This window comes from Dromaius novaehollandiae, chromosome 12, assembly GCF_036370855.1.
Source record: "Dromaius novaehollandiae isolate bDroNov1 chromosome 12, bDroNov1.hap1, whole genome shotgun sequence".
In the NCBI taxonomy this organism is placed as follows: Eukaryota; Metazoa; Chordata; class Aves; order Casuariiformes; family Dromaiidae; genus Dromaius; species Dromaius novaehollandiae.
Window position 1 is genome coordinate 15,956,432 of NC_088109.1, and position 24,381 is coordinate 15,980,812.

General features: G+C 49.5%; 3 protein-coding genes across 7 annotated transcripts in view; 1 reads left to right on the forward strand and 2 right to left on the reverse strand.

The window, feature by feature from the left end:
- Nucleotides 1-8: 8 nt before the first annotated feature.
- On the reverse strand, nucleotides 9-18,588 carry P4HTM (prolyl 4-hydroxylase, transmembrane). Its single transcript, XM_064519069.1, has 9 exons — nucleotides 18,256-18,588; nucleotides 18,100-18,181; nucleotides 8,053-8,243; nucleotides 6,950-7,046; nucleotides 4,572-4,734; nucleotides 2,762-2,947; nucleotides 2,146-2,236; nucleotides 1,447-1,570; nucleotides 9-404 (listed from the first exon to the last, which is right to left on the reverse strand). The coding sequence occupies exons 1-9, from the start codon at nucleotides 18,511-18,513 to the stop codon at nucleotides 187-189; spliced, it is 1,410 nt and encodes a 469-aa protein (XP_064375139.1). The 5' UTR covers nucleotides 18,514-18,588; the 3' UTR covers nucleotides 9-186.
- On the forward strand, nucleotides 10,268-16,797 carry LOC112984667 (secreted frizzled-related protein 5-like). The gene is made up of 4 exons (XM_064519070.1): nucleotides 10,268-10,754; nucleotides 11,812-11,984; nucleotides 13,332-13,421; nucleotides 14,292-16,797. Exons 1-4 carry the CDS (start codon nucleotides 10,429-10,431, stop codon nucleotides 14,621-14,623), a joined length of 921 nt encoding a protein of 306 aa, XP_064375140.1. The 5' UTR covers nucleotides 10,268-10,428; the 3' UTR covers nucleotides 14,624-16,797.
- Nucleotides 18,589-18,718: 130 nt separating the features above from the next.
- Nucleotides 18,719-24,381, reverse strand: part of ARIH2 (ariadne RBR E3 ubiquitin protein ligase 2) — a 36,429-nt gene continuing 30,766 nt past the window's right edge. For all 5 annotated transcript variants that reach the window (XM_026102673.2, XM_026102675.2, XM_026102671.2 and 2 more), the window contains 3 exons: nucleotides 24,229-24,297; nucleotides 22,683-22,766; nucleotides 18,719-22,217 (listed from right to left, as the gene is read on the reverse strand). In XM_026102673.2, the coding sequence (XP_025958458.1) occupies nucleotides 22,146-22,217; nucleotides 22,683-22,766; nucleotides 24,229-24,297 (225 nt within the window). In that variant the 3' untranslated portion in view covers nucleotides 18,719-22,145. The remainder of the gene's footprint in view (nucleotides 22,218-22,682; nucleotides 22,767-24,228; nucleotides 24,298-24,381) is intronic.

Genomic DNA, 24,381 nt, shown 5'->3' on the forward strand with positions numbered 1-24,381 from the left:
GGCGCGGCCGGCTCTCCACGCTTTATTGGCGCGCCCCCGCGGCCCCGCCCCCCCGCCCAGCGCGGGAAAAAGCCACGTGCGCGCCCGCGCCGGGAGCCGCTGCCGGACGCCGCTGCCGGAGCGACCCCGCCCCGCCGGGCCTCCCGGGCACGGGGCTGGGCTGGGCTGGGCCCGCCGCCCCCGGCCCTACAGCTCCACGTGCACGCCGCTGTAGGCTTTATCCACCGTCCACTCGCCCGGGGCCCCGGCCTCGGCCCCCGCGTAGCGCGCCATCTCCTGCTCGAACCGCAGCTGCCGCCGCCGGTTGGGGTCCACGTTGATCCAGTTGTTGGCGATCCACTTGGTCCCTTGGGTGACAAGGCAGCCTCCGTGCAGGGCGAAGTCATCCAGCTCCCCCACCCAGCCTGTGAGCGCAAAGCAGTGTCACAGGGCGGCAAGGAGTAGCGTCCCTCCTCTTTAAGGCTACCAAATCCCAGCTGCAGAGGCTGGGATGGAAGGCATGAGTGCTGCCACTAGGAGACCTCTTGGGGAGTTGGAACCTCAAGGACATATTAGACATCACATTTCACCAGCTCCTCTATTTATAGAGGTCCTATGGGTTTTCTCTGTGTCAGACTCACATCAGCAGCCTTCTATCTAGGAACAATTTGCTCATAAAAATACTGCAACAGGGCTCTTCTTACAGCACAATGATGGTCCTGACATTACTATCCAACAGCCCAAACACTGGCCTTGTGATCTCCTCTGTGGATTTTCTAGAGATAGAAACACAGGCTGCTCCCACGAGCAGTGGGATACTACATGCCTTCTTCCCAGTAGTGCTCAAAATCCATCACTGAAGCACTCTGGAGTCATATTCGCCAACAGCCTGGAAGATCCAGCTTTATCCCCCAGCCTGACTGAATGTCAGAGACGAGAAAAAAATTGCACTGAACTTTGTGAGAAAAACAGCCACTCCAACCATAGCATCAGGCTGCAGCTAAGCTGAACAGCAGGAGCAAGCCCCAAGCACAGCAGAGCAGGGTTACGGAGCTTATGGCCATCCCTTTGTCCACCTCCCCTCCCCACTCCTTTGGGCAACACATCAGCAAAACGGAAACGTTTTGAATTGCGGACCAAGTTCCAGCAGGAGTTTCAGCTCACACAGCGGGAAGGAAGGCAGCCGGTGATGGCTGGCAACAGCCACGGTCTTTGTTTGCTAACTAGTCCCGTCCCCCAAAGCCATCAGGAGCCACTGACCTACTGCCTGTAAACAAAGGCCTTTCAGAGCCAGGAAGCTCCTACCCAGCTGGTGACAAATAGACTTGAACGTTCCCCCTAGAAGGCAGCTACCACACCTTTTGGCTCTCCTCTGAGCACCCAGCCACAGCAAAACCCACAGAAGATGGCTGTCACCTCGTGCAGCCCTATCCCTCCCAAGAGCCGAGTCCTGAAAGGGAATGCTACCTTCTCCGTCCGACAGGTAGTTGTACCAGAAGACTGCAGTGCCTTGCTGAGGTTTCACTCGCAAATTGCCCTTATCACAATTTTTCCGAGTATCTCGCAGGTCAATATCGTTCTGGATCAGGGACTGACAAAAAACACAGAAAAGGGATGGTAAATGGGTCTGGAATGAAGTGCGTGGACTGGGCTGCCTCCACTGACAGCCGTCATCCTGCCGTCTGCCTGAATGCTCCACAGGCACAGCTCTAGGCCGGCACTGGGCAGGATGGGGCTTTCGCAATCCATCTGGAGCAGCCAATTTCAGCCTCCTGGAAGCCCATGCCTGGTTCTGAGCAACTCCCTTAACACATGGTTTGGCAGGCGCACAATATAGTTGCGAAGACTTATCTTAGCCTGAGGAAACCTGCCCAGATACAAACAAGCAGGAGCTGCATTATGGCAGCAAGGGCCACAGGCTGCTTCACACATCTCTAAGCAGGGAAAGCTGCAGTTGTCAAAGCCCTGCACATCTTCCCTTGGCCTCTGAGCCAAAGACAGGAGGTGGAGCACAGCCTTCCCATGGTCTAGCTGTAAAGACTAGTGTCTGCCAACCTCACCCTCCAGCCCCCTTCTGCAGCCACAGTGAACACAGACATTCAGAGAGGGACTCAAAGTCAGGAAACAGTGAAATCCCCGGGGGTAACGAGTAGGAGAGTCATTTACCATTTCTTCATATGTCCTGTTATCGGCTATTGGAAAGACTGTTTCGCCTCCCCCAGTCACATTGTTCAGGTAGAACAGCACTGTCACATAGCTGTAAGAGAGAGTGTGGAGTGGCTGTCAGGGGACACCACTGGAACTACAGATGTGTGGTGGCCGTCCATACCCTGCCCCTCCATCACACACACAGTGGTTCCTCCAAGACATCACAAGACATAAGGTTTACATCAGCTTTTCTCCAAGGCCAAGACAAGGACAACAAAGAAAATCTCCACTCACAATGCCAACACTGCAAGTCTGGCGTCTGGTGGGGACAGCTCAGCAGCTCGGCAGAACCAGTGCACACTGCTCTTCTCACTGGCCTACAGACCCACAGGATTCACCCACTTCCCCCTTCAAGCCCATTCAAGCCAGCAACCTCTGGAACTGGTTTCCAAGCCTGCAGCCTCAGCGCTGAGTCCCACATGAGGTGAGGTGAACCAGCTCTCCACACTTTTCTGTTAGCGCGTTCCAGATCAGTCTTTAAAAAGCTTTCTTCCAAACTGACCCCTGCAACACCCCGACCAGATGTACAGCACAATCGCTGTGCCTTACCCCAAGGTTTCACGGCAGGACTTACCGGCATGAGGTCTCAAAGGGAGCACTTTCATTGGCGACCAGCTTGGTGTGGCTGCAGGCAGTCTCAGGGAACACAGGGCCACTGTCCATGTGGGCATGGTAGTGCCCTCCTTGGTCGTACCGCACAACCTGGAGGGGCTCGCTGTGCTCCACAATCTCTGGGGGCAAGCGAGTCAGGCGCATTACCCTGGGGAAGAGGAAAGCAGAACAGGTGAGGAGAAAGCACAGTCACCCTGGTCAGCCTCTACTCCCGAGCACCAAACAAATCCAGAGAAAGATAACCCCCTTCCCCAAGAGACCGGACAGACGGATGGGCTGCAGCAAGCATGCCAGGAGATAACTAGGTCCTTACAGATCTGTTGGACCATCAGCATCAGCTCAGAAACTCCTCGTCAAGGTTAATAAAAAACAAAAACGAAGGGTGCATCTCCAGCAGGACTGCTCTCGAGGACTGCTTGCTCAGAAAGATCCCTTCTGTGTGTGTCCCTGGAGCCTTCATGTGCCATCTCATTGCTTCTCTGGACTCCTGCACACCACCTACAGACCTCGGGGACAGTTAGCAAAGCAAAGGGCTCCTGCTGAGAGTGAAGGAGTGACTAGCTCTAGGAATATGCTTGTCACCTAACTCACCTTTCCCTGTTGCCTTTTCAACAGCCTCCCCCCAGGGCAGAGGGGCATGGGAAGTGATCAAGGAGACCGGAGCCCTCCTGCTCTGGGATTTTTCCGCTGCTACATCTGAGATCATCCCCAAGGCAAGCAGGTACCTCTCGAGACCTGCCAAAGAACACTTAGAGCTCTGAGAATCCAGACGGGTGAAGCCCTCGGGACAGGAACAGGGGGGTGCAGCACCGAATCAGGATGGCAGAGCCCATCCAGGCACCGCATGGTCCCATGGAGGATTTAAGAGCCTCCTTCTGCACCAAGTTTCCACTTCCGCAGAGGCGTTCTAGCAGTGACAAACCAAAGAGTGTAAAAGCAACATGCTGATGCTTGGGTGCCAGCTGGCACAGAGCTGGTGGCACCCACTGTCTCTGCTCTAATCAAGGCAATATGCAACCCCATTCTCCCTCTGGAGTGTACTGAAGAAAAGGAGCGGCCACCAGCCATTTTCAAGCCTCGGGACAGATTTTACCCACCCATGTCCTGGGCGAGGACCAGCACCGCAAGACAAGAGAGTCCCCAGCCAATTATCTGAAACTCACCACAGCTAAACGATTTGGCCTGGGTGCTGGATTTCAGCTCTTCCCAATAAGCAAATCCAAGATGAAGGGAAAGATGAGAGGTTCTCCCATCTGCCGTGAGGCACCCTGTTAGATGTGTGCTCAGAGGATTACGCTAACTTAGCTTACTTCAGATAAAATCATGCTTGTTAAAAAGTCAGTTCTGAACAGCTAAGACAGACTTCAGTGAAATGCATGAGTAACTAAAGCAAATGACAGTAACTACTGGCACCCAGACAGCATTGGAAATGAACAGTTTCTCTCAGTAAGCTCGTTTACTAATTGGAATGAATTGTGTCAAATAATGCCAAGTCTTCTTGGTTTTATAAGGCTGTTCCCAAAAGTGAATGGAGATGTTGAAAGGTTTGATTTTTTTTCCCCTTTTGCACAGGACAATACAAACTCTTGTTCTAATGAGAGCCTCCTCTCCCCATTTCATGCCTGTGTTCAGTGCTCTCTATACTCCGAAGGCCTTCACACAATTAGGAAGTGCGAATATTAACAAGTCTCCCACTACCATCTCCCAGCACAGGTGGCCTTTGTGCCTACACAAGCCCGCCTGCTGCTCGGCTGCTTGGCTGGAGCCCTTACCTTTGCCGTATGGCTCTCATGACCTGGTGTGCCCCCTCGCCCTGGTACAGCCAGGTGTGCTGGCTGTTCCGCACCAAGTCACTCATCTTCACTTTCTGGCTTCCCATGTATTTGTGGAAATCACGGATGTTCAACTGTTTGAATTCCTCCAAACTCAGCACACCTACGGGAAGAGAACAAAAAGCAGGCTGACTCTTGTGCAGCTACCCGTAGGTAATGGTTCTTCGTGTCCTGAACTCAAAGCCGTCAGCTGAGGGCATTGCAGAAATTGCCTTCCTCAAACAAACACCATCAAGTGTCCACCACTGTAGCTCACCAAGGGCTGCACCCCACATGCACAAGATTACCGATCCCAGCAATGCCTGTAGCCGAGTGGAGGGCATACAGCAACCTGCAGAAATGAGCCTTCAGTTGCAGTGGAGACTCAGAATTGGGGGAGAGAAAATACAATTTTTAACTTTAAAAAGCTCCTAAAACACAAAACAATCCATCAGAAAAGAGAAATTACTACAGTTCCAACACATGCAATATTGCAGCTAAAAATCTGTGTATGCTGACTCCTCAGAGGGGCTTGTTACTTAAATATTTAAATAGACATGTTTCAAAACAGAGTGGGACACCTCAGTCCACATTTTCTACAAGACCTTTTAGGGTTATTCTAAAAAAAGCAAACCCAAATCAACAAGCAGGAATTTCTGCATTTGTATAATTAAAAAAACGCGCGAGAGATGCAACAGAGCATGATCTGGCACAAACAGGAGTAACAAAAAAGTGAGAGGTAAAAAGTGGCTTCCGCTAAAATGGGTATTTCTTGTTTGCGCTCATCTGTGCTTGGCAAGGGATGGATCTTTGCCTTTGCCAACTTCAGAAAAATCCTTACTGTTTGTTCTTTCCCTGTTCTGGAGAAGAAGGGAAATCTGTCACTGGGGACCAGGTCTCCAAGACCAGAGCATGCAGAGCGCTGCACTGGGCAGCCCAGCAGCAAGCACATGTCCAGACATCTTGCAACATGTTTAACTTCAAACCAGAAGAACAAAGTGCCTGCAGGACCCAGTGCCCAGGCAGCAACTCCCCGGACTGCGCGCGGAGCTCACTCGGGCAGTAGATACGCTGCTGCTGCAACGCCAGCGCTGCTTCCTGGGCACAGAGCACCCTCAGGCAGGAGGGAGGAAGGACCAGCCACTGAGGTCAGCCTAGGGCACTTCCCCAGGTACCGGCAGTCATGACCAAACTATTCACCGTTATTGTATCTAGCTCCCTGCTCGCATCTCTCTGTCCCCACTTCCCCTTACTCCCCATGGTCTTTGGTGATGCAGTGCCACATCCAGGTTGTGACCTGGCCACTCGGTGTCATGAACCAAAGTAACAATGGGGGGAAGCAGCACTCTGGAAGCAAGGTCCTGCCAAGAGCACTTTAACAGGACTTTTCATTTGTTGATGTCCAGAATGGTGGAAAAAGCCACTGACGACTCAGTCATCCGCTCCTATCCCTGCCAAGAATGCCATCAACCCGGAGGAGCGAGGCATGGGGTGCCCTCCGGATATTTAGGCATTCACATGGGTACTGCTTTGACTCCAAGGCAGCTCCTCTCGGGCAGCTCTTGACGCCAGGCTGCTGGAAGAGTGTGCACACAGCCTGTGCGTTCACTTAATTTGATTAGGAAATGGAGAGTCGCTTAATTGAGGACACTCTAATTAGAGCAGCAGAGGTTAGAGTGCATGTCCGGGGCAGCAGGAGCCCTTGGGAGACCAGCGGAAGGAGGAGCGGAAGTGGCTGCTTGGGACACAGACTTTCTGCAGCAGCGGAGAGGGAGGGCAGCACCAAGAGCTGACCAGCAAGACTCCACATCCACCTGTTCTGCCCTCCCTGCCCAGCCAGTGAAGTTCAAAGCTGCTCTCCCAGCCTGCTGCAGAAGTCTCCCTGAAAACAGGGGGTGAGCGGAGGAAGTGCCTTTAAACCTGCAGCCCAGGTAACAAGAGCTACACCATGAGAGACGGCATGGCTTCACAGGCCAACAGAGCAGAAGTGCACCTTGAATATCCTGTTACGGCAGGGCACAAATTAAAGCAGACCTGACATGGATTTGTGCAGGGGACAGGGAATGCACAGCTGTGTGTTCTGGTCCTGTTTCTGCAAGATCCACCCTCCTCAACAGGCAGAGGGACTAGTCTACCTCTAAGACCAGTGAGGAAGGGGTGGGAGGTTTATGCTGGTTTTATTTTTCTGTAAAGGTCTATAAAGCAGCATTATTTTGCTTTGAAGAACACACCTAGAAAAACAGGCCTGGGCCTGGACATGCCTCCCGCTCTTCCCTGCAGCACTGTGTGAGGTGCCCAGTGTGCTGAGGACAAAATGATCCCCATGGAGCTCCTCTTACCATTCCCATCAGGATCAGCCTTGACTGCAGTGTACATCTCCCGGATGTTTTCGGGGGTCATCCACCTGCCATTCCCAAGGCGGGTGTGGGTCAGCACCTGAAATTCAGAATTGGATCAACACTGGGCACTAGTTGCTAGCACTAATGATTCCCTGCTTGAGGCCTGGCAGAGTCTCCTCCGAGGAACAGCAGCCAGCCAGACTTCAGCACATCTCTGCAGAAAGATTTGAGTGGGAATCATTTGGCAACCACACCCACAAAGATCTCTGCTGTTATTTCCAGTTTAGGCCATGGCAATTGACTGCTGGGACTCAGTTAACCAGTCCTTAGACAAAGAGGGCACAGTTCTTTCTCTTGAAGTGAAAGTCAAACTACTGATTACAAAAGTGAATGCTTTTACTTATCTGAGATAAGGCCTTGGAACGAAACGCGCCCTCTCCAAAGGGACGCAGAAATGTAGTATGTTGGAGAGCTCTTTGTAGGCTCTGGCCTCCAGAGATAGGAGCCTTGCACCAACTTGTCCCTGGTGCCAGTCCCCCATACTGCCACAATGCTTGTTGCCCACTCGACAGTATGTGTGTCCAGCCCCACCTGAAATGGGAGCCTGGGAAGCAAATCCTTGAACTGCCAGGTCTCACCCCAATCTATCTTGCTGTACAGAACAAGGGTGCTGTACAAGGTGCTCATCCCAGGCTCATTAATATGGGCGACTTTCTGGCATCCTGTCAATTGTGGGAAGGTGCAGTCAGTTCTGCCACAGGCTTCACGAAACCATGCCTACGACACTACAAATTCACTTCACTCAGACACCTAGCAAGAAGAAATTCACAGCATATGGAACATTTTACCTAGCATATTTGAAACACACATTTCCTGGCAAGGACTATTGCTACCTCCCAGCAGGATCACAACTGCTGCACGTTTGCCCACAAATTTCCCTTCCATGCTGAAGTTGAGTACAAGACTCGAACCATAAAATTAAGGAAATACTCATCAGTACACACTGGGGTCTGGCCTGCTCAAACACACGAGTAATCAGGAGTCCATACGAGGAGGGGCGCAGCCAGGGGAAACCTCCCCAGGTCTGCCACCCTGCACTCTACCTCTTTGAGTTGCAGCTGCCCGTCCTGATTGTGGTCCAGCAGATTGAAAATGTCCATCTGGCTGATTTCTATCATTTCCATGGCTTCCTCGTAGTCATCCGTTGGTAGGATCTGGCTCTTCTGCAGCCCCTTCAGCTGTGCCAGATGGACAATCAGCTTGCATTCCTCCTCTGTCAGGAAGTCTGGAATTTCTGCAGCAAAAGCGTGAGCAGCAACAGAGACTAAGGCAACGGTTACAGTGAAACTCCTACCAGTGGCAGGCCACTCGAAATTAAAGACAAAAAGAAGTCAGAGGAAATATTTACAAACTTCCCAACAAGTCAGGGAGATGAGACATTCAAGCGCATCCATCCTTCTACCAGAAGAGCTCTAAAAGAGCAGACACCGCACAACTTAGCTGCTGGAGGCAGGTATTTTCACAGTAGCAGTTCTTAAACTCTTGGATCCACAGGCCACGATAAACCCTTAAACTTTCTTGCAGATCTGCACAATAGCCAAGGGAGTGAACAAACACGTGCAAATCACTGCGTATTGTCACTTCAAAGGGTTATAGGTGGGTCATGGTCTGGGCACTGCTGCTCTACAGGAAGGGGAGCTAAAAATCTTCACAGTAGGAAATAGTTACAGTGGCCAGGGTTTCAGGCTTCCTTGCTCTCATGTGGAGAAGACAGCATATAGCACAGACCTACACACCTTGCAAGGAAACCTGGCACAAACGGTGCTCTGCTATGAAACTCAAGCTGCAAGGAGACAACTTCCAAACTTATTCCTGCTCATCCCCTTGATTCCCCCATTAAAAATAGTCTTAAAAGGTATAGGAAAGGGGAACATACTGCACATTCTGGATGCCGTGCTCCATCCCCAGCTAGCACACCAACAACACCACCTCTCCTCTGCAGCACAACACCGGCAGCAATCAAGCAATGCCATGATCCCAAGCAAATTTAAATTTAGACAAATCCACCAATGACTATGAGGCAAAGAGATTTCTAGCGGCATGGTGCACTGCACACGCAATCGCACTTGCAAAATGCTGGCGAGGTCCCATACCACAGTCCAGCTACATTGTGGTCCAGCAGGTTGGACACATCCTTCTGGCTGATTTCTGTTATTGCTACGGCAATATCGCATTATCGTCTGTTGAGACTTTTGAAGAAGAGGGAAAGAACGACCATCAACGCAGGGCAGATATAAGTGTTCTTAGGCCTAAAATCCCGCTCTCCAAATCACAGCTCCCTAGCGTTTCTGCAGGTATGCACCAAGGACACGTTACATCCCAACCACAGCAGCATTCCACACAGGAAAAAAAAAAAAGTTAATTACTTCCGTGACCTTAAATCAACTCTAAATGCTAAAACTGTCAATAAACAGCTGGCTTCTTGCTAAGCACAGACAGGAACTAGCCCTGTGGAAAATGCGATGCTGCTGGATAGCCCCAGGAACACAATGCAGCCAGTTGTATCCATAACACCCTCTGAGGAAACAATTTCCGTCCCAGGCGGCAGAGTCCTTTTAACAGAGGATGCTTCAGAGCTGAAACTCCACTGGCCGGTTTGTAGTTAATGGCACAGCACTAGTTAAAAATTAACTGTACACAAGCAACACTCCCAGTATTTCCAGTTCCTCAGACTGGGCTAAAATACTGAAAGCTTTTGGAATCTTAATTACATGCAAGAGGAGGCACAATCTCTCTCTTTGGCTGTAGTAACAGGATCCCAATGAAACAAGCAGTCTTGCTAACCAGAAAGGGCTTTCTTGTGCACAGGTTGCAAGGTGAGAGGTTTTCCAATTAAATGCTGGCAATCTTCTGTGCAAACAACATTTCTCCACAGCTGCAAATTAGTTCCTCTCTATCCAAAGCTCTCTGAAACAGTTAACTTCTGGCTGTGAGACCATCCTGTCTCTCTGCCTGCTCAACAATAGATCCAGCTAAACAAATGCCTCCTAATTGACTTTGAGCAACACTTGATTGCTTTTACAAAAAACAAAAGAGGGGAAAACATTGGGGTTTATGAAATAATGCCTAATCCTGGAGCAAGAGAAAGGGGCTGGGTTGGAGCACTGGTGTCAAACTGAGATGCAATCTCAGCTGAAAGAGCCACAAGACACATGGGCCAAGTCATTCATCCCTCCCAACTGCCCTCATTTCCACACCTGCTGATCTAAGCCAAACCCCTGCTAAAATCTAAACAATCGGGGCCGCTGGCAAACGAAAATTGGAGCATTGTCTTCCCCATGAGAGCTCTGAAAGGGCTGCACTTAATGAGGATGGACTGAGAGAGAGGTGGCTCGTAGGCTATAAAAGGCTCCCCACAGGCAGGAGCGGCTCAGTCCGGGGTGCGCTGCCCGTTCGTCTGCTAGCGGCTCGCTCCGAGCATGGTCACGGCCCACCGCAGGCACCCCTCGAGGTCGGGCAGCCCATGGCTGCTGGCTCTGCTGGTGCGCCTGCTGCTCGGGGGCTCTCCCGGCGCCCGGGCGAGCTACCTGAGGAGGTCCTCCGGCTGCACGGCCATCCCCAACAGCATGGCCTTGTGCTACGACATCGGTTACTCCGAGATGAGGATTCCCAACCTGCTGGAGCACGAGACCATGCCAGAAGTGATCCAGCAATCCTCCAGCTGGCTGCCCTTGCTGGCCAGAGAGTGTCATCCAGACGCTAGGATTTTCCTCTGCTCCCTCTTTGCACCAATCTGCTTGGACAGGTAAGATATTTTTGCAAGTTATTTCAGCTGTAGCAAGGAACACTTCCCAACAGCGCAATTGCATTTGCCTCTTGAGAGAAAATGTGTGAAATCTGATCATTGCAGTCATTTAGCAGCAGTCCTGCCCTGCTCAGTGAGGGGAAATGGGATTACTCGGCAGGGAACTTCCCCCTGAAAGCGAAACATGGACATTTCTGAAGGGGAAACAGAAATCCTGTCACATTACCAAAACAGCCTTTTTGATTTATCAAATCAAAATACATCATGTATAAACATATTCATGTTACCAATTATCTTGGAAATAGCTTTGCCACACACTGACCATGCTGGTCTTCGTCTCATACTCTTGTGCTTCCGTTGCACACAAACTCTGCTGGCCTCTCTCCTGCCTTGCATACAAAGCAGGAACACTTGTACCTGCCCGCAGAGTTGTTTCATTTTGCAGGAGCAGTAGCATTGCATTCCTCCGTGGGATTTCCCTGGTTTCCCACCTCAGACATAGTTCCCATTTGCCCCTGCACACCCCTCTCACACAACACATCAGCTCACCAGGAGCTGCATGCTGCAATCCCACAGCTTCGCCTCCAGCCTCCCGCCAGCACAACCCCATACACCTCTTCTGCATCCCTCACTGCTACCTCTCCCCAGTCACACGCAGGCTTTCTCAGTCTGCAAGTGACTGCAGCATAGAAAAATCCTGACTTTTGTGCCATAGGCATCAAACTACAGAGCTGTTAAGAAAATCGGGTATCTAATTAGGCAGCTGCAAAAACAAGCAGCTGTTGGTTGCACAAATACAGAAAATCCCTGGGGGGAGGAAGGGCTTCTGGCAGCAAGCAGCCTATATCAAAAAGCCTGCTCCCATCTCACTCCCATCCTTAGAAATTGTTTGGATCCTGGACTTGAGTGTTCAAAATACATCAAGCATCCCATAGCACTGCTAGTGCTGTGGTGCACAACGCAACCCCGCGAGGCGGACAGCAAGGTGACAGAGCTCAACCCTCAGCCTGCTCTAAGGAAAACTCAACATTTGCTGCAATCCTGATTCCCTCCCCAGGCTCATCTACCCCTGTCGCAGCTTGTGCGAAGCTGTCAAGAGAAGCTGCGCACCCGTCATGGCTTGTTACGGCTACCCGTGGCCTGAAATCCTGAACTGCAACAAGTTTCCTGCAGATCACGAGCTGTGCATCTCAGCAGTCTCCACCGAGGAAACATCCTCAAGCAGGAGAAGTAAGGTGTTTTTCTCATCCATTTTCCCACATGTAACATTGAAAGGTGAAAAGATGGGCCTATGCCTTGTTTGTGTTCCTAATATTTTGGGGTTTAAGCTATATTAAAAAAAAAATAGAAATTCCAGTTTTATTCTCTCTGGGAACCTCCCCTGGGACTAGAAAATCAGTGTAACATTGACTAAAGCTTGCCCCCCCCCCCCCCCAACTACTGTGTTCATTAGTTACCCGGGACCAGCATTCAGCTGCAGTGTGAGAGTTAATAATACGCAGTCCCCAGGCAGCGAAATGTCCAACCACCAGAGCTAAGGAAGTGCAGCCCTCATGTTTCTGCTATACCCAAGGCTTAAAAAGCATACAAAAAGAAATGTTTTTCAAACCTTCTCTTTATACTTTAGGAAACAACACAAAAGGGCGCAAGTTCCACTTAAAAATACCCTCTATTATTCTGCACACCAAAATGAATTTGATTCAAGTTTGAAAGAAAACACCCTGAATGCTTTTGCTTCCTCATTGTATTAGCTGAGGTATCAGTGTTGCTGCATTTTCATATTATACAACTATTTCCATTGCCTAGGTGACACCACTGTTGCCTAACAGGTCATACTGCTAAATGCAGTTATTTGATAGCAATTTCTCCAACACTCCTAAATGCTAATCCTGGTACTCAGTTGTTTGCTCCAGGAAAAGCAGGTGCAGAGCATCCAGATCAGTATTTACATAAGTGCTAGCTAACCTGGGAACACCAGACTGCCCTGGACAGATACCGGGGTGCTATTCCCCTTCGGAGGATACTCTAGTCACTGAAGTATCTTGAGGCACCAGACTCCGAAAACCATTGTGCTGATTAAAAAAAAAAAAAAAAAAAAAAAAAAAAAAGAGGAGAAGGAGAGCAGGAGAAAGAGAAAGGGAGATCACACATTAGAAACACAGATACTGATGGGGGACACTGGTGGGAGATTTAACAGAAGTCAGTGGGAGAACAGCTGCCTCACTTCAACCCCGCTGGATGGAACCCGGCCATGCCGACTGCTTTACCATTTCATCTAAACCCATCTTCGTTAGGCTTTTTCACCGCTACTGCAGTGTGCGGTGCCAAACACAAACCTAAGCAAGGCATGACAAGCAGTGCCTGCAGTGATCCGGGTCACGGGGAGGCAGCCGCAGCAGCAGTAAGCAGAGCTCAAGATTTCCCATCCCGGCAGCCTGAGCAGTCCCTCCAGCGACCGAGCAGCTTGGGAGAAGTACCACTCAAACACTGCAAGCCACCACTCTCAGACCTCAAAATGGTGCTATGCCTTTTGCAGTGAAGTTTGACAAGATTGTTATAACCAGATTTCTGTTGCAGCAGTGCCCCGAGCCAGCTGCAAGGATTGCGAGCTCGAGGAGGCCAGCACTGCCAGGGAGATCCTGGAAAACCTGTGTGCCAGCGATTTTGGTGAGTACACCCACGTCTCCCCAGTTGTTGTTTCCACTCCAGCAACCAAACAGTGGCATGCACTGAAAATAGCTTTGCCATAAAAACTTGACTTGGGGGAATTTCATCTTTTACAGCAGATCCCAGAGATCTTTTTCAGTCCCCAACTTACCTGCTAAGCAGCAGGAGGACTCAGCCACATGGTGTGCCAAGGGCGAAGTCCTGCTTTATTTCTGTGGGTTCTCATTTGTTTTCAGTCTGTGGCTGCTAAATATAAGGACTACCCTGGTTTCCTGTAGAGACCAACATTTAATCCATGTCCATAAAAACCTCTGACAAACTGCGTGTGAGCTGTTTCAAACTTCAGCACTGGTCCTGGCAGCACAACTCTCCCTTGCCCAGCCAGAGCAGGTGGCAGCACCAAGCCTGCTAAATTAGCTGACATGAAGTTTTCAAGATACTGTTCCAAATTCAGGCACACAACCTTCATGACAGCAGAGAGCTAAAGTCCTGGGCAGCAGGCACTCATGTCATCTCCTGAAATCCCAGCTCAGAGAAAAGGAAATTAATTCGTAGGAGACCAGGACTGAGACGCATCCACTTGCTTGTGCGGCTGCTTCCTGCGGAGTTTCTGCCCACACAGTGATGTTGATGTCATGTTCCCTCATGAGAAGTGTGGCGAAAAGAATGGTTTTCAGTGCTGGAAACACTAACCTCAAATGAGAGCTTTTACAAGTTTATTGCAATTACATGTGCTTGGATGGATGTGTCACCACTTTACAGAAACAGCAAGAAAGCCTCCTGTTAGGCTGTGTGTTTTGGTGACTGAAGTGGGTAAGAGCTAAGAAATGTAAACAGAACCAACTTCTTTTTTTTTTTTCTCCCCCCAAGCGGTGAAAATCAGGATCTTCAGGAAGAACACAACCACAACCATCTCCGACTTCGACCTGGACCCCTCCCGGGTGGAGGTCCTGAAGCACGGCCCGCTCCTCCGAACCGAAATCCCCAGCAGGCTCCAGCAGTGGCTGGACATAGATGCCACCTGCGCTCACAACATCATGAGAGGCACCCACGCGGGGGTCTTCGTCGTGAGCGGAGAAGCGCAGAGCGACAAAGTCGTGGTGAACAAGGCCTATGCCTGGCACAAGAACAGGAACCTGCACCAGGCGGTGCGGAGATGGAAACATCACCGCTGCCCGGAACAGCCTGGCAGGAAGGTCTGAAATCCCCCTTCCGCAATGAGAAACTGCTCCCTTCCCTACAGCTAGAAAACTCCTTTCTCTGGCAGTTGCGGGTTTGGAGACGTACAGTCAATATTTTTAGGTGATTCAAAGCAATTCATAGTCAGCATAAAGGGCCTCGCTACAGATCATCTCCCTGAGAGATCACTGAAATTGTTTTAATGAGACAGAGCTTAAGGATACAGACGTGCCAGAGCCCTCTCCCAAGCTTCTGCACACCCCGGATTTCCGACGGACAGCTCTGTGTAGGAGCAAACATCACAGTAAATGTGAACCGAACTCTGCAGGTGAGCACAAACTAGAATAACAGCTTCATAACAGTTCCTACTAGTTCTCATAATCAAAGTTGGTAATCATTTCAGCTGCAGTACTTGACTCTGAAATACTGAGGCTGTTGAAGCGCCTGCTTGCTTTATGGCCAGAGAGACTATACAAAAGTTACCCTGACTGCTAAAAGATGCTCTTTATTTAGTGGAATAAACACTTTATTTTTGAGCAGCCTGTAGTACATCAAGGGGGGAGGGAAGGCAGTGCCTAGCCCCTTAAAAAAAAAATGCTAAATTGGGCTCTTGAGCAGTCATTCGGGCTGTTCCTCCGGCTTGCTGCTCTGAGCGTTAGAGGCCACCTGCACAGGTGAAAGGAAATGGCCATTCTGGCACAGGAAAGGGTAAAGATAGCTGAAGATTTTTACAGAACAGGGGAAAACACTTTTTTTACATTAGAAATGCAGTTTGGATCAAAAGATTCCGGTAACTAGGGAACTATCAAAGATATCGCAAGAGCCTTGAGAAAGAGCACAGCAGGACTGGACTCTAGCTGTTTAAAGCTGTTTTGGTGGCAACGGCAGCTTTGCTGGGGATTCGGAGGTGAGCCCCAAACACAGAGCCCGGCAGGAGGTACTTCTGCAAAACCCGAGATGCCGTTCTTTGTATTTCTGAGGTGGGGAGAAAAAAGAAACACTACGCATCTGTTCGGCCTTCTCTCTGCATGCAGGAAAGATAGAAAGGGTAACAAAACCCAGTCTCCTGAAGTTCTCTGCAGATCACCCTCTAATCCAAGCTAGTACGGACTGTAGTTACCTTCAGGGACGAATACAGCTATAGCTCCAAGCTACAGACTGCAAAACAGAGAACAGCAAATCCCAAAATGAGAAAACATGTCCGATTTCTAGTGTCTGACAAAGCACCGTCTATGTAAAGTTTTCTACACTGGATTAAACTTGGGACTGAAACAAGGAAATCACAGGAAAAAAACAGCTTTGGGGATAAATGCGTTCTTCCTTGTGCATGAAGTCTGCATTTGCAGTGTGGAGAGAGCCATCGGGTTTGATGAAGACACATTGCCTCCCTGTGCTCATAAAGCACACCAACAACGCGCAAGATTTTCTCTTCGGATTTAGTGCCGGCTGAGATGAGCGCTTAGACACTCATACTGAAATTCAGCTGTGCCCTGACATTTGTGCAGTGATTACTTCTATTCCCCGAGGCTCAGAAGAAAAACACAGCGAGATTTCCTATTTTTATTCCTCCCTGCTGCCTTGTCTTGCAAACTGCAGCCCAGTCTACAGAATCTGCTGCCAGGTGGTCTCTGTAATGGCAATATCTTCTGAACAGACTGCATTTTGAAAACACAACAGAACACATAAAGCTCTGAAGGTTGAAAAGGCTTTGTCTGATATTTGTTTTCCATTAATAGGATTATTTGATTACTAGTGTTTCCTAACTAAAAAGGGCACAGATGGTCTGACTTACGAGCTTTAGAAATGACGTCTCATAGCCAGAGGGGAGAAAAAATAGGGCAGGGACTTTGTCATAGCTCCATGAAACATGCTTGGGTTCAACGCAGATGGTTTATCCACATTTTTAAAAAACAAACCGCAAATTCCCCTATGGTGTCCACTGCCATCCTCCAAAACACAAAGCTCACATTAAGTCATTAGTGAGGCATCCGCTCTGTGGTCCCACTACAGCCTGCTCTGCCGAATGCAAAGGTCACAGACCATCCACTTATTTCCTTGAACTGCCTCTCACAGGCCACAACGCTTATTGTTAAATAAACTCCCCAGAACTTAAGAGCCCTTCTTTGCTGATGACTTTTGGTTTTGTCTATCGCAACCAAGTTAAATATTTGTTTCAGCTAATTTAAACAACAGAGATGCAACAAATGAGTTTTTAAAACAGTTGATTTAGATGGACACCATTTGCATAGATAAAGAAGTCTCTGGAAGTCTTTTTAAGTCAGTGCCGGCTCCCGGCAGGTTCATCTGGGAGATAAGAGCTGTCTTGCAAGCAGACACTTCTAAATAAGGACCCCCTATCAGGGGACCAAGGAGGGCAGACTTGCACAGAGACTAAAATGACGAATGTCCGTCACTGCCCCGAGGGTGTCTTCCCTGATCTCACCCGCAGGGAGCAAAGTTTCCCCCCCGAATCTGACAGAGGTGCCAGGGTGACAAGTTAAAAGCTGCGGGATTACTGCTGCCTGCCTTTTATCAGCTCCAGCACCTTCCTTGCAGGGCAGGATTAACTCTTTTCCATAAGCAGTATCAGGGCAGAGAAGCTGGAAGCAGGAGCGATAGGAAAACCAGACTGATCCCCCCAGATTGTGATGCTGCTAATTATGTCTCGGTTTTGTGAGCATTGAAGGATATCAGTTCCAGATTTGTGTGCCTGTTTACCGAACGTCAGACAGAAAACCACTTAGGAATTCGCAAGCCATGAGTAGCGCATATGTAAAGGTGATAAATCTTGTGTATTTCTTACAAATACTTATTACATTAAAGGTGTTTAATAAGAAACCTATCTGATTTATGGTCGAGCTTTCAATCTGTATAATCTATTCAGAATCTGGAAAACTTTTCCTTATGTTTTTGTGAAAGCATCTAAAAGACTCTCAGCGTTACCTCTTCAGGGGCAACAAGTTTCCCATGACTTGGCAGTATTAGGAACTTTGTAATCATTAAGTGCCAAAAGACTAATTTGCATATTCTTAATGGATTTCTGGACTATACTGAGCCAAATGTTCAATTAAAGAGACTTTATCAGTTATGGTAAAATGACAGGAAGGCAAAGAAGGCTTTAAAATATCTGAAGGAAGGATGCTGTGTAGCTGGATACCGCAGAGCGGCCAGAGCAAGAGAGAAATCCAGAGCGGCATGCAAAGCGGTGGGAGACACGACGCCTGCCGGCTGCCTCGCTCTCCGCTCACCACTGAGGCACCAACACTAAGTCGCTTCAGCACCGTTTATTACCAAAACTTTGGGGCTCTCTCCTCCTTTCCTACTATTCAACAGTTTCTCCAGCGTCCTCGTCGCCCGTCCTCTAGCCGCGGCGCTTAAGGGGCAGCCTGCAAAACCCGGAGAGGTTAAACCTGCCGCCCGGGAACGCGACGGCACGAAACGGGGCGCCGGCGGGCGCAGCCAACCGCCCGGTGCCGGTGCCGGCGGTGCCGGTACTCACCGAAGAGGAGCGGCTTGAGGCTGAGGGTGCGCACGGCGTGCGCCCGCCCGGGCACCAGCTCCACGCGCTGCGTGTGGCCCACCTGCGGGGAGAGCGGCCGTGAGCGGCGGCGGCGGCGGCGGGCGGCCCCGGGGCGGCCCCGCGGCGCGGCCTTGCCTTGATGCCCTCGAGGCGCGGGAGGGCGCGGGCGGGCGGCGGCGGCGGCGGCGGGGCGGCGGCGGGCGGCGGGCTGCCGGGCTCGCCGGCGCTGAGGTGCACGAAGAGCAGCAGCCCCAGGACGTTGAGCACGTAGAGGTGCGCGAAGACCATGAGCACCAGGAAGTAGGGCCGCGAGCACACGGGCCGCGGGCGGCCCCCCGGCGGCCCGGGCAGCGGGGGCCCCTCCGCCCGCGCCGCCGCCGCCGCCGCCGCCATCGCGCCGCCCGGGGCCGCGCGTCACCCCGGCAACCGCCCGGCGTGCTGCGTCACCGCGCGCCGCCGGGGGCGGGGCCACACGGCAGCACCCGCGTCACGTGAGCACGCGGTGGCGCGGGGGGGTGGCGGGAAAGGAGCACGTGGGCGGCCAGCGCTGTCCCCCCCCTTCCCTTCCCGCCCCCCCACAGAAGAGCCGGCACGCCTCTAAAATTAGAAAGTCACAATTTATTTCCAATACACCAACTGCAACCGTCTGTTTCCCCTGCCCCTCTCCAGGGCCTGCGAAGAAAAGCCGGGGGGGGGGGCAGCTGCTTCGTGGGACCCCCCAGTGCCGCCCCTCCGGGACACAGGGCATCCTCCCCTCCACAGCACCTGCTGCCCCCAGACCTGAACCACCTCACCAGACCCGGGCACGGAAAGGAAGCCCCGGAACAAGTGTCTCGTTTAAAAATAAAGTTCTATTTTTCACCCGCTTAAAAAGTCTAAAATTTAAGAGTGCAAGATTATAGTACAGAAACCTCCTGCTGCTCCACATCGGCACGGCACATTCCTCAGCGCGTGGAGCAGCAGTCATGCAGTTTATGTCGTCAGTAGAAAACTTTTTGTTACAGTCTGGGAAGCCTGAGGACTATTAGAGATGAGGCAGCCAATGCGCTAACGCAAGCGAAGCTGAAATGAGAGAGTATCGGATGCAGGGATGAGGAGGCGTCAGGCTGGTGCAGGAGTGGAAACTAATGCAAAAAGAAAAACAACCCCTGTTCCCCAGCTGCAGCAGTAATGCATCAAAGGGAAACCTGTACCTCAGAAATAATGGCTCACGGACCAGTTTCTAATCACCTACGTTCATGTAACCTCACTGACTTGAATAGGGCTGTGTACCCAGCTATTGGGAAAAACTGGCCTTCTGCTCTCACGTCAGGAACCTGTTTTCCTTCCTGCCTGTCATCTGCCTCTTGAGCAGCATCAGTCACTTCACACAAACAGCCAATATTCTCTGCGTGCTGCAGGTTTCATCTCCGAGTCTGTGACTTTCTGTATGACACCGACAGAGAAGTCACCCTGCCTGGGCTGCAAAAGCAAAGTCCTGTTGCTTTCCCAGCAAGTACAGAAGTAGGATCTACATATGCAAACCAGGGCATTCACAGCCTTCTTAAAGGCTGTATATTTTTTTTTTTGGGGGGGGGGGGGGGAGGGAAGAGGGGTGTTAAATAAAACTGCTGACAAAGCTCTAGTTTCATGAAATTTCAAAGAATTAGGGGGCACTTGATGCAACATGTATTACTGCTCCTCAGCCAAGCACCTCAGCAGTCTGTTTAGTAAGTTTGGCTGTAGCTATTCGGCCTAGTTTTTCTACAAACAAGGATTCTTAGCAAAGCATTTTTGTGGGGGCATGGGAGAGGGAGGGAAGGAGAGCGAGAGAGAGACAAAAACCCTTCTCATGTAGCTCAAAGCCAGACAACTATGTTACAAGAGTGAGGGAGCTCTTTGGGGTTAGGAAACTCCATATACCAGTTCTGCAGAGAGATTGTGTGTTAGCTAGTTACATTTAGACAACAAGAACACCAGCTTTTATCCTAGATTAGTACCTTGCACATTACATCTTTAAAGAACAGTTTAAACATTAGTTCTAGACACTGTCAACTGCTGGGTACACAGCAAACTTTCTCCTGTGCTCATGCCTTCTCCAGCATGCAGCATCCCCAGACTTTGGGAATCATTTGGGAAGGAAGAGACAGACCTGCAGGATTTATTTTGCAGAGGGCACAAAGAGGCTGCTGCTGGGAGCAGAGGAGGGAATGAGGTCAGGAGATGGCTGGAACAGGGAAATCTACCCCCTTGGCTCCAGCCTAAAGAGGGAAACGGCCACAGCATTAGTTCATATGACAGCTATTCCTCCTTTAAACTGATAAACCTCTCTTGTTAAAATCCACCTGCCCAGTTATACATGCAGCAAATACCTGTCTCTCACATCTCAGGTGGATGAGAAATGGCTCCATCAGCAGAGTTAGCTTATTCTGACAAGCAGGAATTTAGGACTTTTCCCCCTCCAGTTTAATCTTTGTCAAATGACATTGTGTAAGAACAACATGAGAGCACAGGGATGCATCAAAGGCAATGCCTCCAAATGTGGCATGGAAGGGAGTCCTGTGACTTCCCCATAGAAGTGAAGATTTCCTCACATCAGAGACTCCAGCTCCGCCCTACTGGCCTGCATACAACATATTCCTGGCGCAGGTGACATACATGCCTGTGAAATCTTAACACGTGACCTGCTTCCTATAGCAAACAGGCAGGCATCAGCATTTAAGTAACCATTTTCACGTTAAGTCCCTGCTAAGATGAATTGGGTTTTCACATTTTTATTTTAGTGTATATTTTACATTAGAAAAAGAATGTTAATAAAAAACCTCCACATGCTCCTAACAATCAATTTTCTGATAAGTCTCTACCAGCATCAATACCAATATACAAATAAATTAATTTTGCCAGTTAATTTTCTGCCTGGCTCTGCACAAGCAGCGCACCTGTTTTCAAGTGCCTGTCCACACTGTCAACATGTGCCACGGAGCGTGTTGTACGTAATCTTTCCTCCTCAGGATGTAGTGGCATTTAGTTTCACCTTGATGAATGCGATCGAATTTTCTCAACCATGCTACCCAGCAGGCACAAATAATCTTTACCAGGTTGTATGGCACTGTTATAACATGGATTGTTTCATTCTGCGAAAGTCCCAAGCCTTGATTAACAATGGTATGCTACTATGCCCTTGTCACTCACTTTGGCAATACAATGCCCTCCCCACAAAAACAAGTAAAGCAAAAATCTACATGGAAGACCTAAGATTCATCGAATGCAAGGATCTGACCTGCCTCAAGGCATATCCCCCAGTGTTAACCTGGTCTCTCTCCTACAATTCCTCTGATCACTTTTGTTTATGTAGCAGGATTTTGCACAGCTGATTTACAAGAGAAGAGATGCCACATGTAATTGCGCTAAATCACAGCCACTGCTGGTACTGTCAGGTCAGACACAGCAGCAGCCACTCTTACACCAGCCACTCTCCCCATGCAATGCCAATGCTACAAAGCCCTGGTTAGAGGAGGATCAGGAAATCTAGCGGAGTTATTTTGTAACCTCCTTCAGTGCCTGGGAGGATTTTTGGGTCAGAGGAGGGAAGAGGCAGAAGGGGAAAAGCCCATTAAATTTACAAGCAGATTAAGGAAAAACACTCCACTGCCAATTTATTTTTAAAAAGGGTTGTGTGTTATTCTAAGGTTTGTTTGTATAATTGTACAACCGTTGAAAATTACATAAATTGTAATGATCTAATACTATTAACAGCCATTCAGAGAAAAACTCCCTCCCCTTCTGAAACCATCAAGGGCAGGAGGGAAATGTCCCAGGAAATATGCCAATCTGAACTCTGGCCTCTAGCCTGGCAGAAACAGAAACAGAAAGATAAGAGAACAAACTGGACTAAGATGTGGTGTTTGCATGTGTCTGACTTGCAAGGGGAGGGGTGGCTTTGTCCTTGGCCATGTTCTCCCAGAGGCAGTGCCTGCTTATCATGGTGAAGCTGCCATCACTTCACTCGCTGCTCTCACCCCTGCACTCTGTCACTTCCTCCTGTCTTATGTGTCATGGAAGTCTTTCAGCAGGGTCCTCCGTCTCTGCTCTGCTATGTGCATCTGATTCTCTAAGTCCTGGAAAAACAAGGTAGAAACTGTTAGTGTGAACTCCCCAGAGAAGGGCTCATTTTCTTCAGGGAGATACTCAGCTCTAGTCTGAGAAGCACCAATCTTCACACTACATATGCACTCTGGATCACAAGCATTTATTTCTTCCTCTTGACATGGGCTCCCTCTGCAGTTACCCAGCTCCTGCTCTGTCTTAAAAAGCTAAGGAATCTGCTCTTAATCAGAGGGCTGAACGCATCTTCCTCTAGAGCTTTACTGGTCCCATTTCGGTTCTCCAGGACTCACTGCAGCCCTCCTCCCCTCCCAGGAGGCAGTGAGCTCTCCACCTCTGCAATATCTGTTGCCTACAGGCAGAAAGGCCAGACTCAGTTTCTCAGCACCCTCCCTTAACCGCCTTAGCTCTCCTGCAGAGGTGTTAAGTCTGACCGCAACAAAATCTGACCAGCAGGCTCGGGCCAGCAGAAGACTCACCCCTCTGTCATAGCTGTCTGCTCGTTCCACCTTCCATGAGAGATTTTCAATTTCAGCTTCCAACTGGGCCTGCTGGTATTCAAACTGCAAACAGCACAGTTACACAGCAACAAGAAACAAGTTTAGTGGAGCAGCTTCATACGACAAGCTATGCTTGAAGTACAGACAAATGCATTCTGCTGGCAGCTGTGCTAGCAGAGGTTTGTGCCTTCTCCCCATCTACTTTCAGCTATTCATCCTCAGCTACACATTATCACCCCTTCACATGAGGAACTCCTGGAGCACTCCCTGACCTGCATCACTCAAAAATTAAGCATGTCAGCCTAAAAACAGCCCAAGTGACAAATAGCTACTAACTCAGCTCATTTTGCCAGAAACGGGTCAGGAAACACTCTCAGGAGTAGCTCTGCAGGCAGAGCTGAGGGCCAGCTAACTACACCTGGGGGCAGTGACCTGCTCCACAGGCAGTGAGATCCAAAGAGAACATCTGCCCACAGCCTGAGCGAATACACACAGTGCTACTGAGAGTTCTGGTAACATATCTTACTGGACAACTAAGTCAAAGAAACAGTCTCTTCTCAGACTGGTACGTCCAGTGAATTCAGGACTCTTTTTGGACATATCCAGCCTATGGGATACTCCAAGCCAGTAAGGAGCTCAGAGTGGGAATCAAAAAGTCCACAACTGGCAAAGCTACACTCTAATTCAAGGCTGGAAGAATTATCCTCCAGCAGCTCTTCACATGAAATATGGCCCAGAGCAATGTGATAGTTTAACCAGGGGAAAAAAAAAAAAAACCACACTTCCAGCCTCATATCATTCTGGATAAATTGCTTGTTAGGGTAAGCACAGTGCTGCCCTGGGAAAATTACATAACGTATCAGATGACTGAGCTGCTGGTAAACCCCAAGTGAGGAAGAAAGGTGCAAAAACACGCATATTTGTCCTGTCCTTACCCCAGAAGGAAACCAAGCAGCTCAGCACTCTCAGAATCTGGTAACTCCCCAATTAAACAACAGTGTGTGGTTCTAAGGCTGAGACTTCTCAAGGCAGAGTGCTTTCACTAATTCTTTGCACTCCAGCTGACTTTCTATTATTCCTTTCAGACAGTCTCCCAGACAGGCAGTTACCGTTAACTCTCATCTTGATAGAAAGCAGTGACCAAGACCATGTACTTGTTCATGGCAATCCAGAACTATGAAAAATCTTTAGAGAAAAATCCCAACATCCTGAAAAACCTAATTTTTGCATTATGTAATAACACCCTAATACATTTATGGAATCCGTAAAGTAGGTCTTTGAAGTGAGACATAATAACCAAGCCAACATTAAAATATCTTTACTCAGAAGGGGGAGAACTCAGGTGAGGTGTCATTTTTTCCCCTTAAGATACATTTGAAAAGTGTGGCAACTATCCAATTAAATAATATTTCAGATAGTACCAAGCTCTGGAATTAAAGAGAGAAGCCTGCCTATTCCTTTGGCCCAGCATGCTGCCATCTATACCCCAAGATACTACCAGCCAAGAGAGAGCAAAATGTCTTACCAGTTTCTTTCTGGGACCAGACTCCATGTAGTAGGCATACGGATATGTGTACTGCAGGGTATAACGACACTATTGTGTAATTGGGGGGAAAGAAAAGAAGGAAAAGAGTCTCAGACTTGTAAGTCAGCACAGTTGCATTTACGTGACCAATAT

Coding starts and splice junctions, on each gene's coding strand:
- LOC112984667 (XM_064519070.1), top strand. CDS start 10,429: ATGGTCACGGCCCACCGCAGGCACCCCTCGAGGTCGGGCAGCCCATGG. Junction 10,755..11,811: donor GCACCAATCTGCTTGGACAG/GTAAGATATTTT, acceptor TTCCCTCCCCAG/GCTCATCTACCCCTGTCGCA. Junction 13,422..14,291: donor CCTGTGTGCCAGCGATTTTG/GTGAGTACACCC, acceptor TCTCCCCCCAAG/CGGTGAAAATCAGGATCTTC.
- P4HTM (XM_064519069.1), bottom strand. CDS start 18,513: ATGGCGGCGGCGGCGGCGGCGGCGCGGGCGGAGGGGCCCCCGCTGCCC. Junction 7,047..8,052: donor GGCAGCTGCAACTCAAAGAG/GTAGAGTGCAGG, acceptor TCTGAATTTCAG/GTGCTGACCCACACCCGCCT. Junction 2,237..2,761: donor CCCTTTGAGACCTCATGCCG/GTAAGTCCTGCC, acceptor TCTCTCTTACAG/CTATGTGACAGTGCTGTTCT.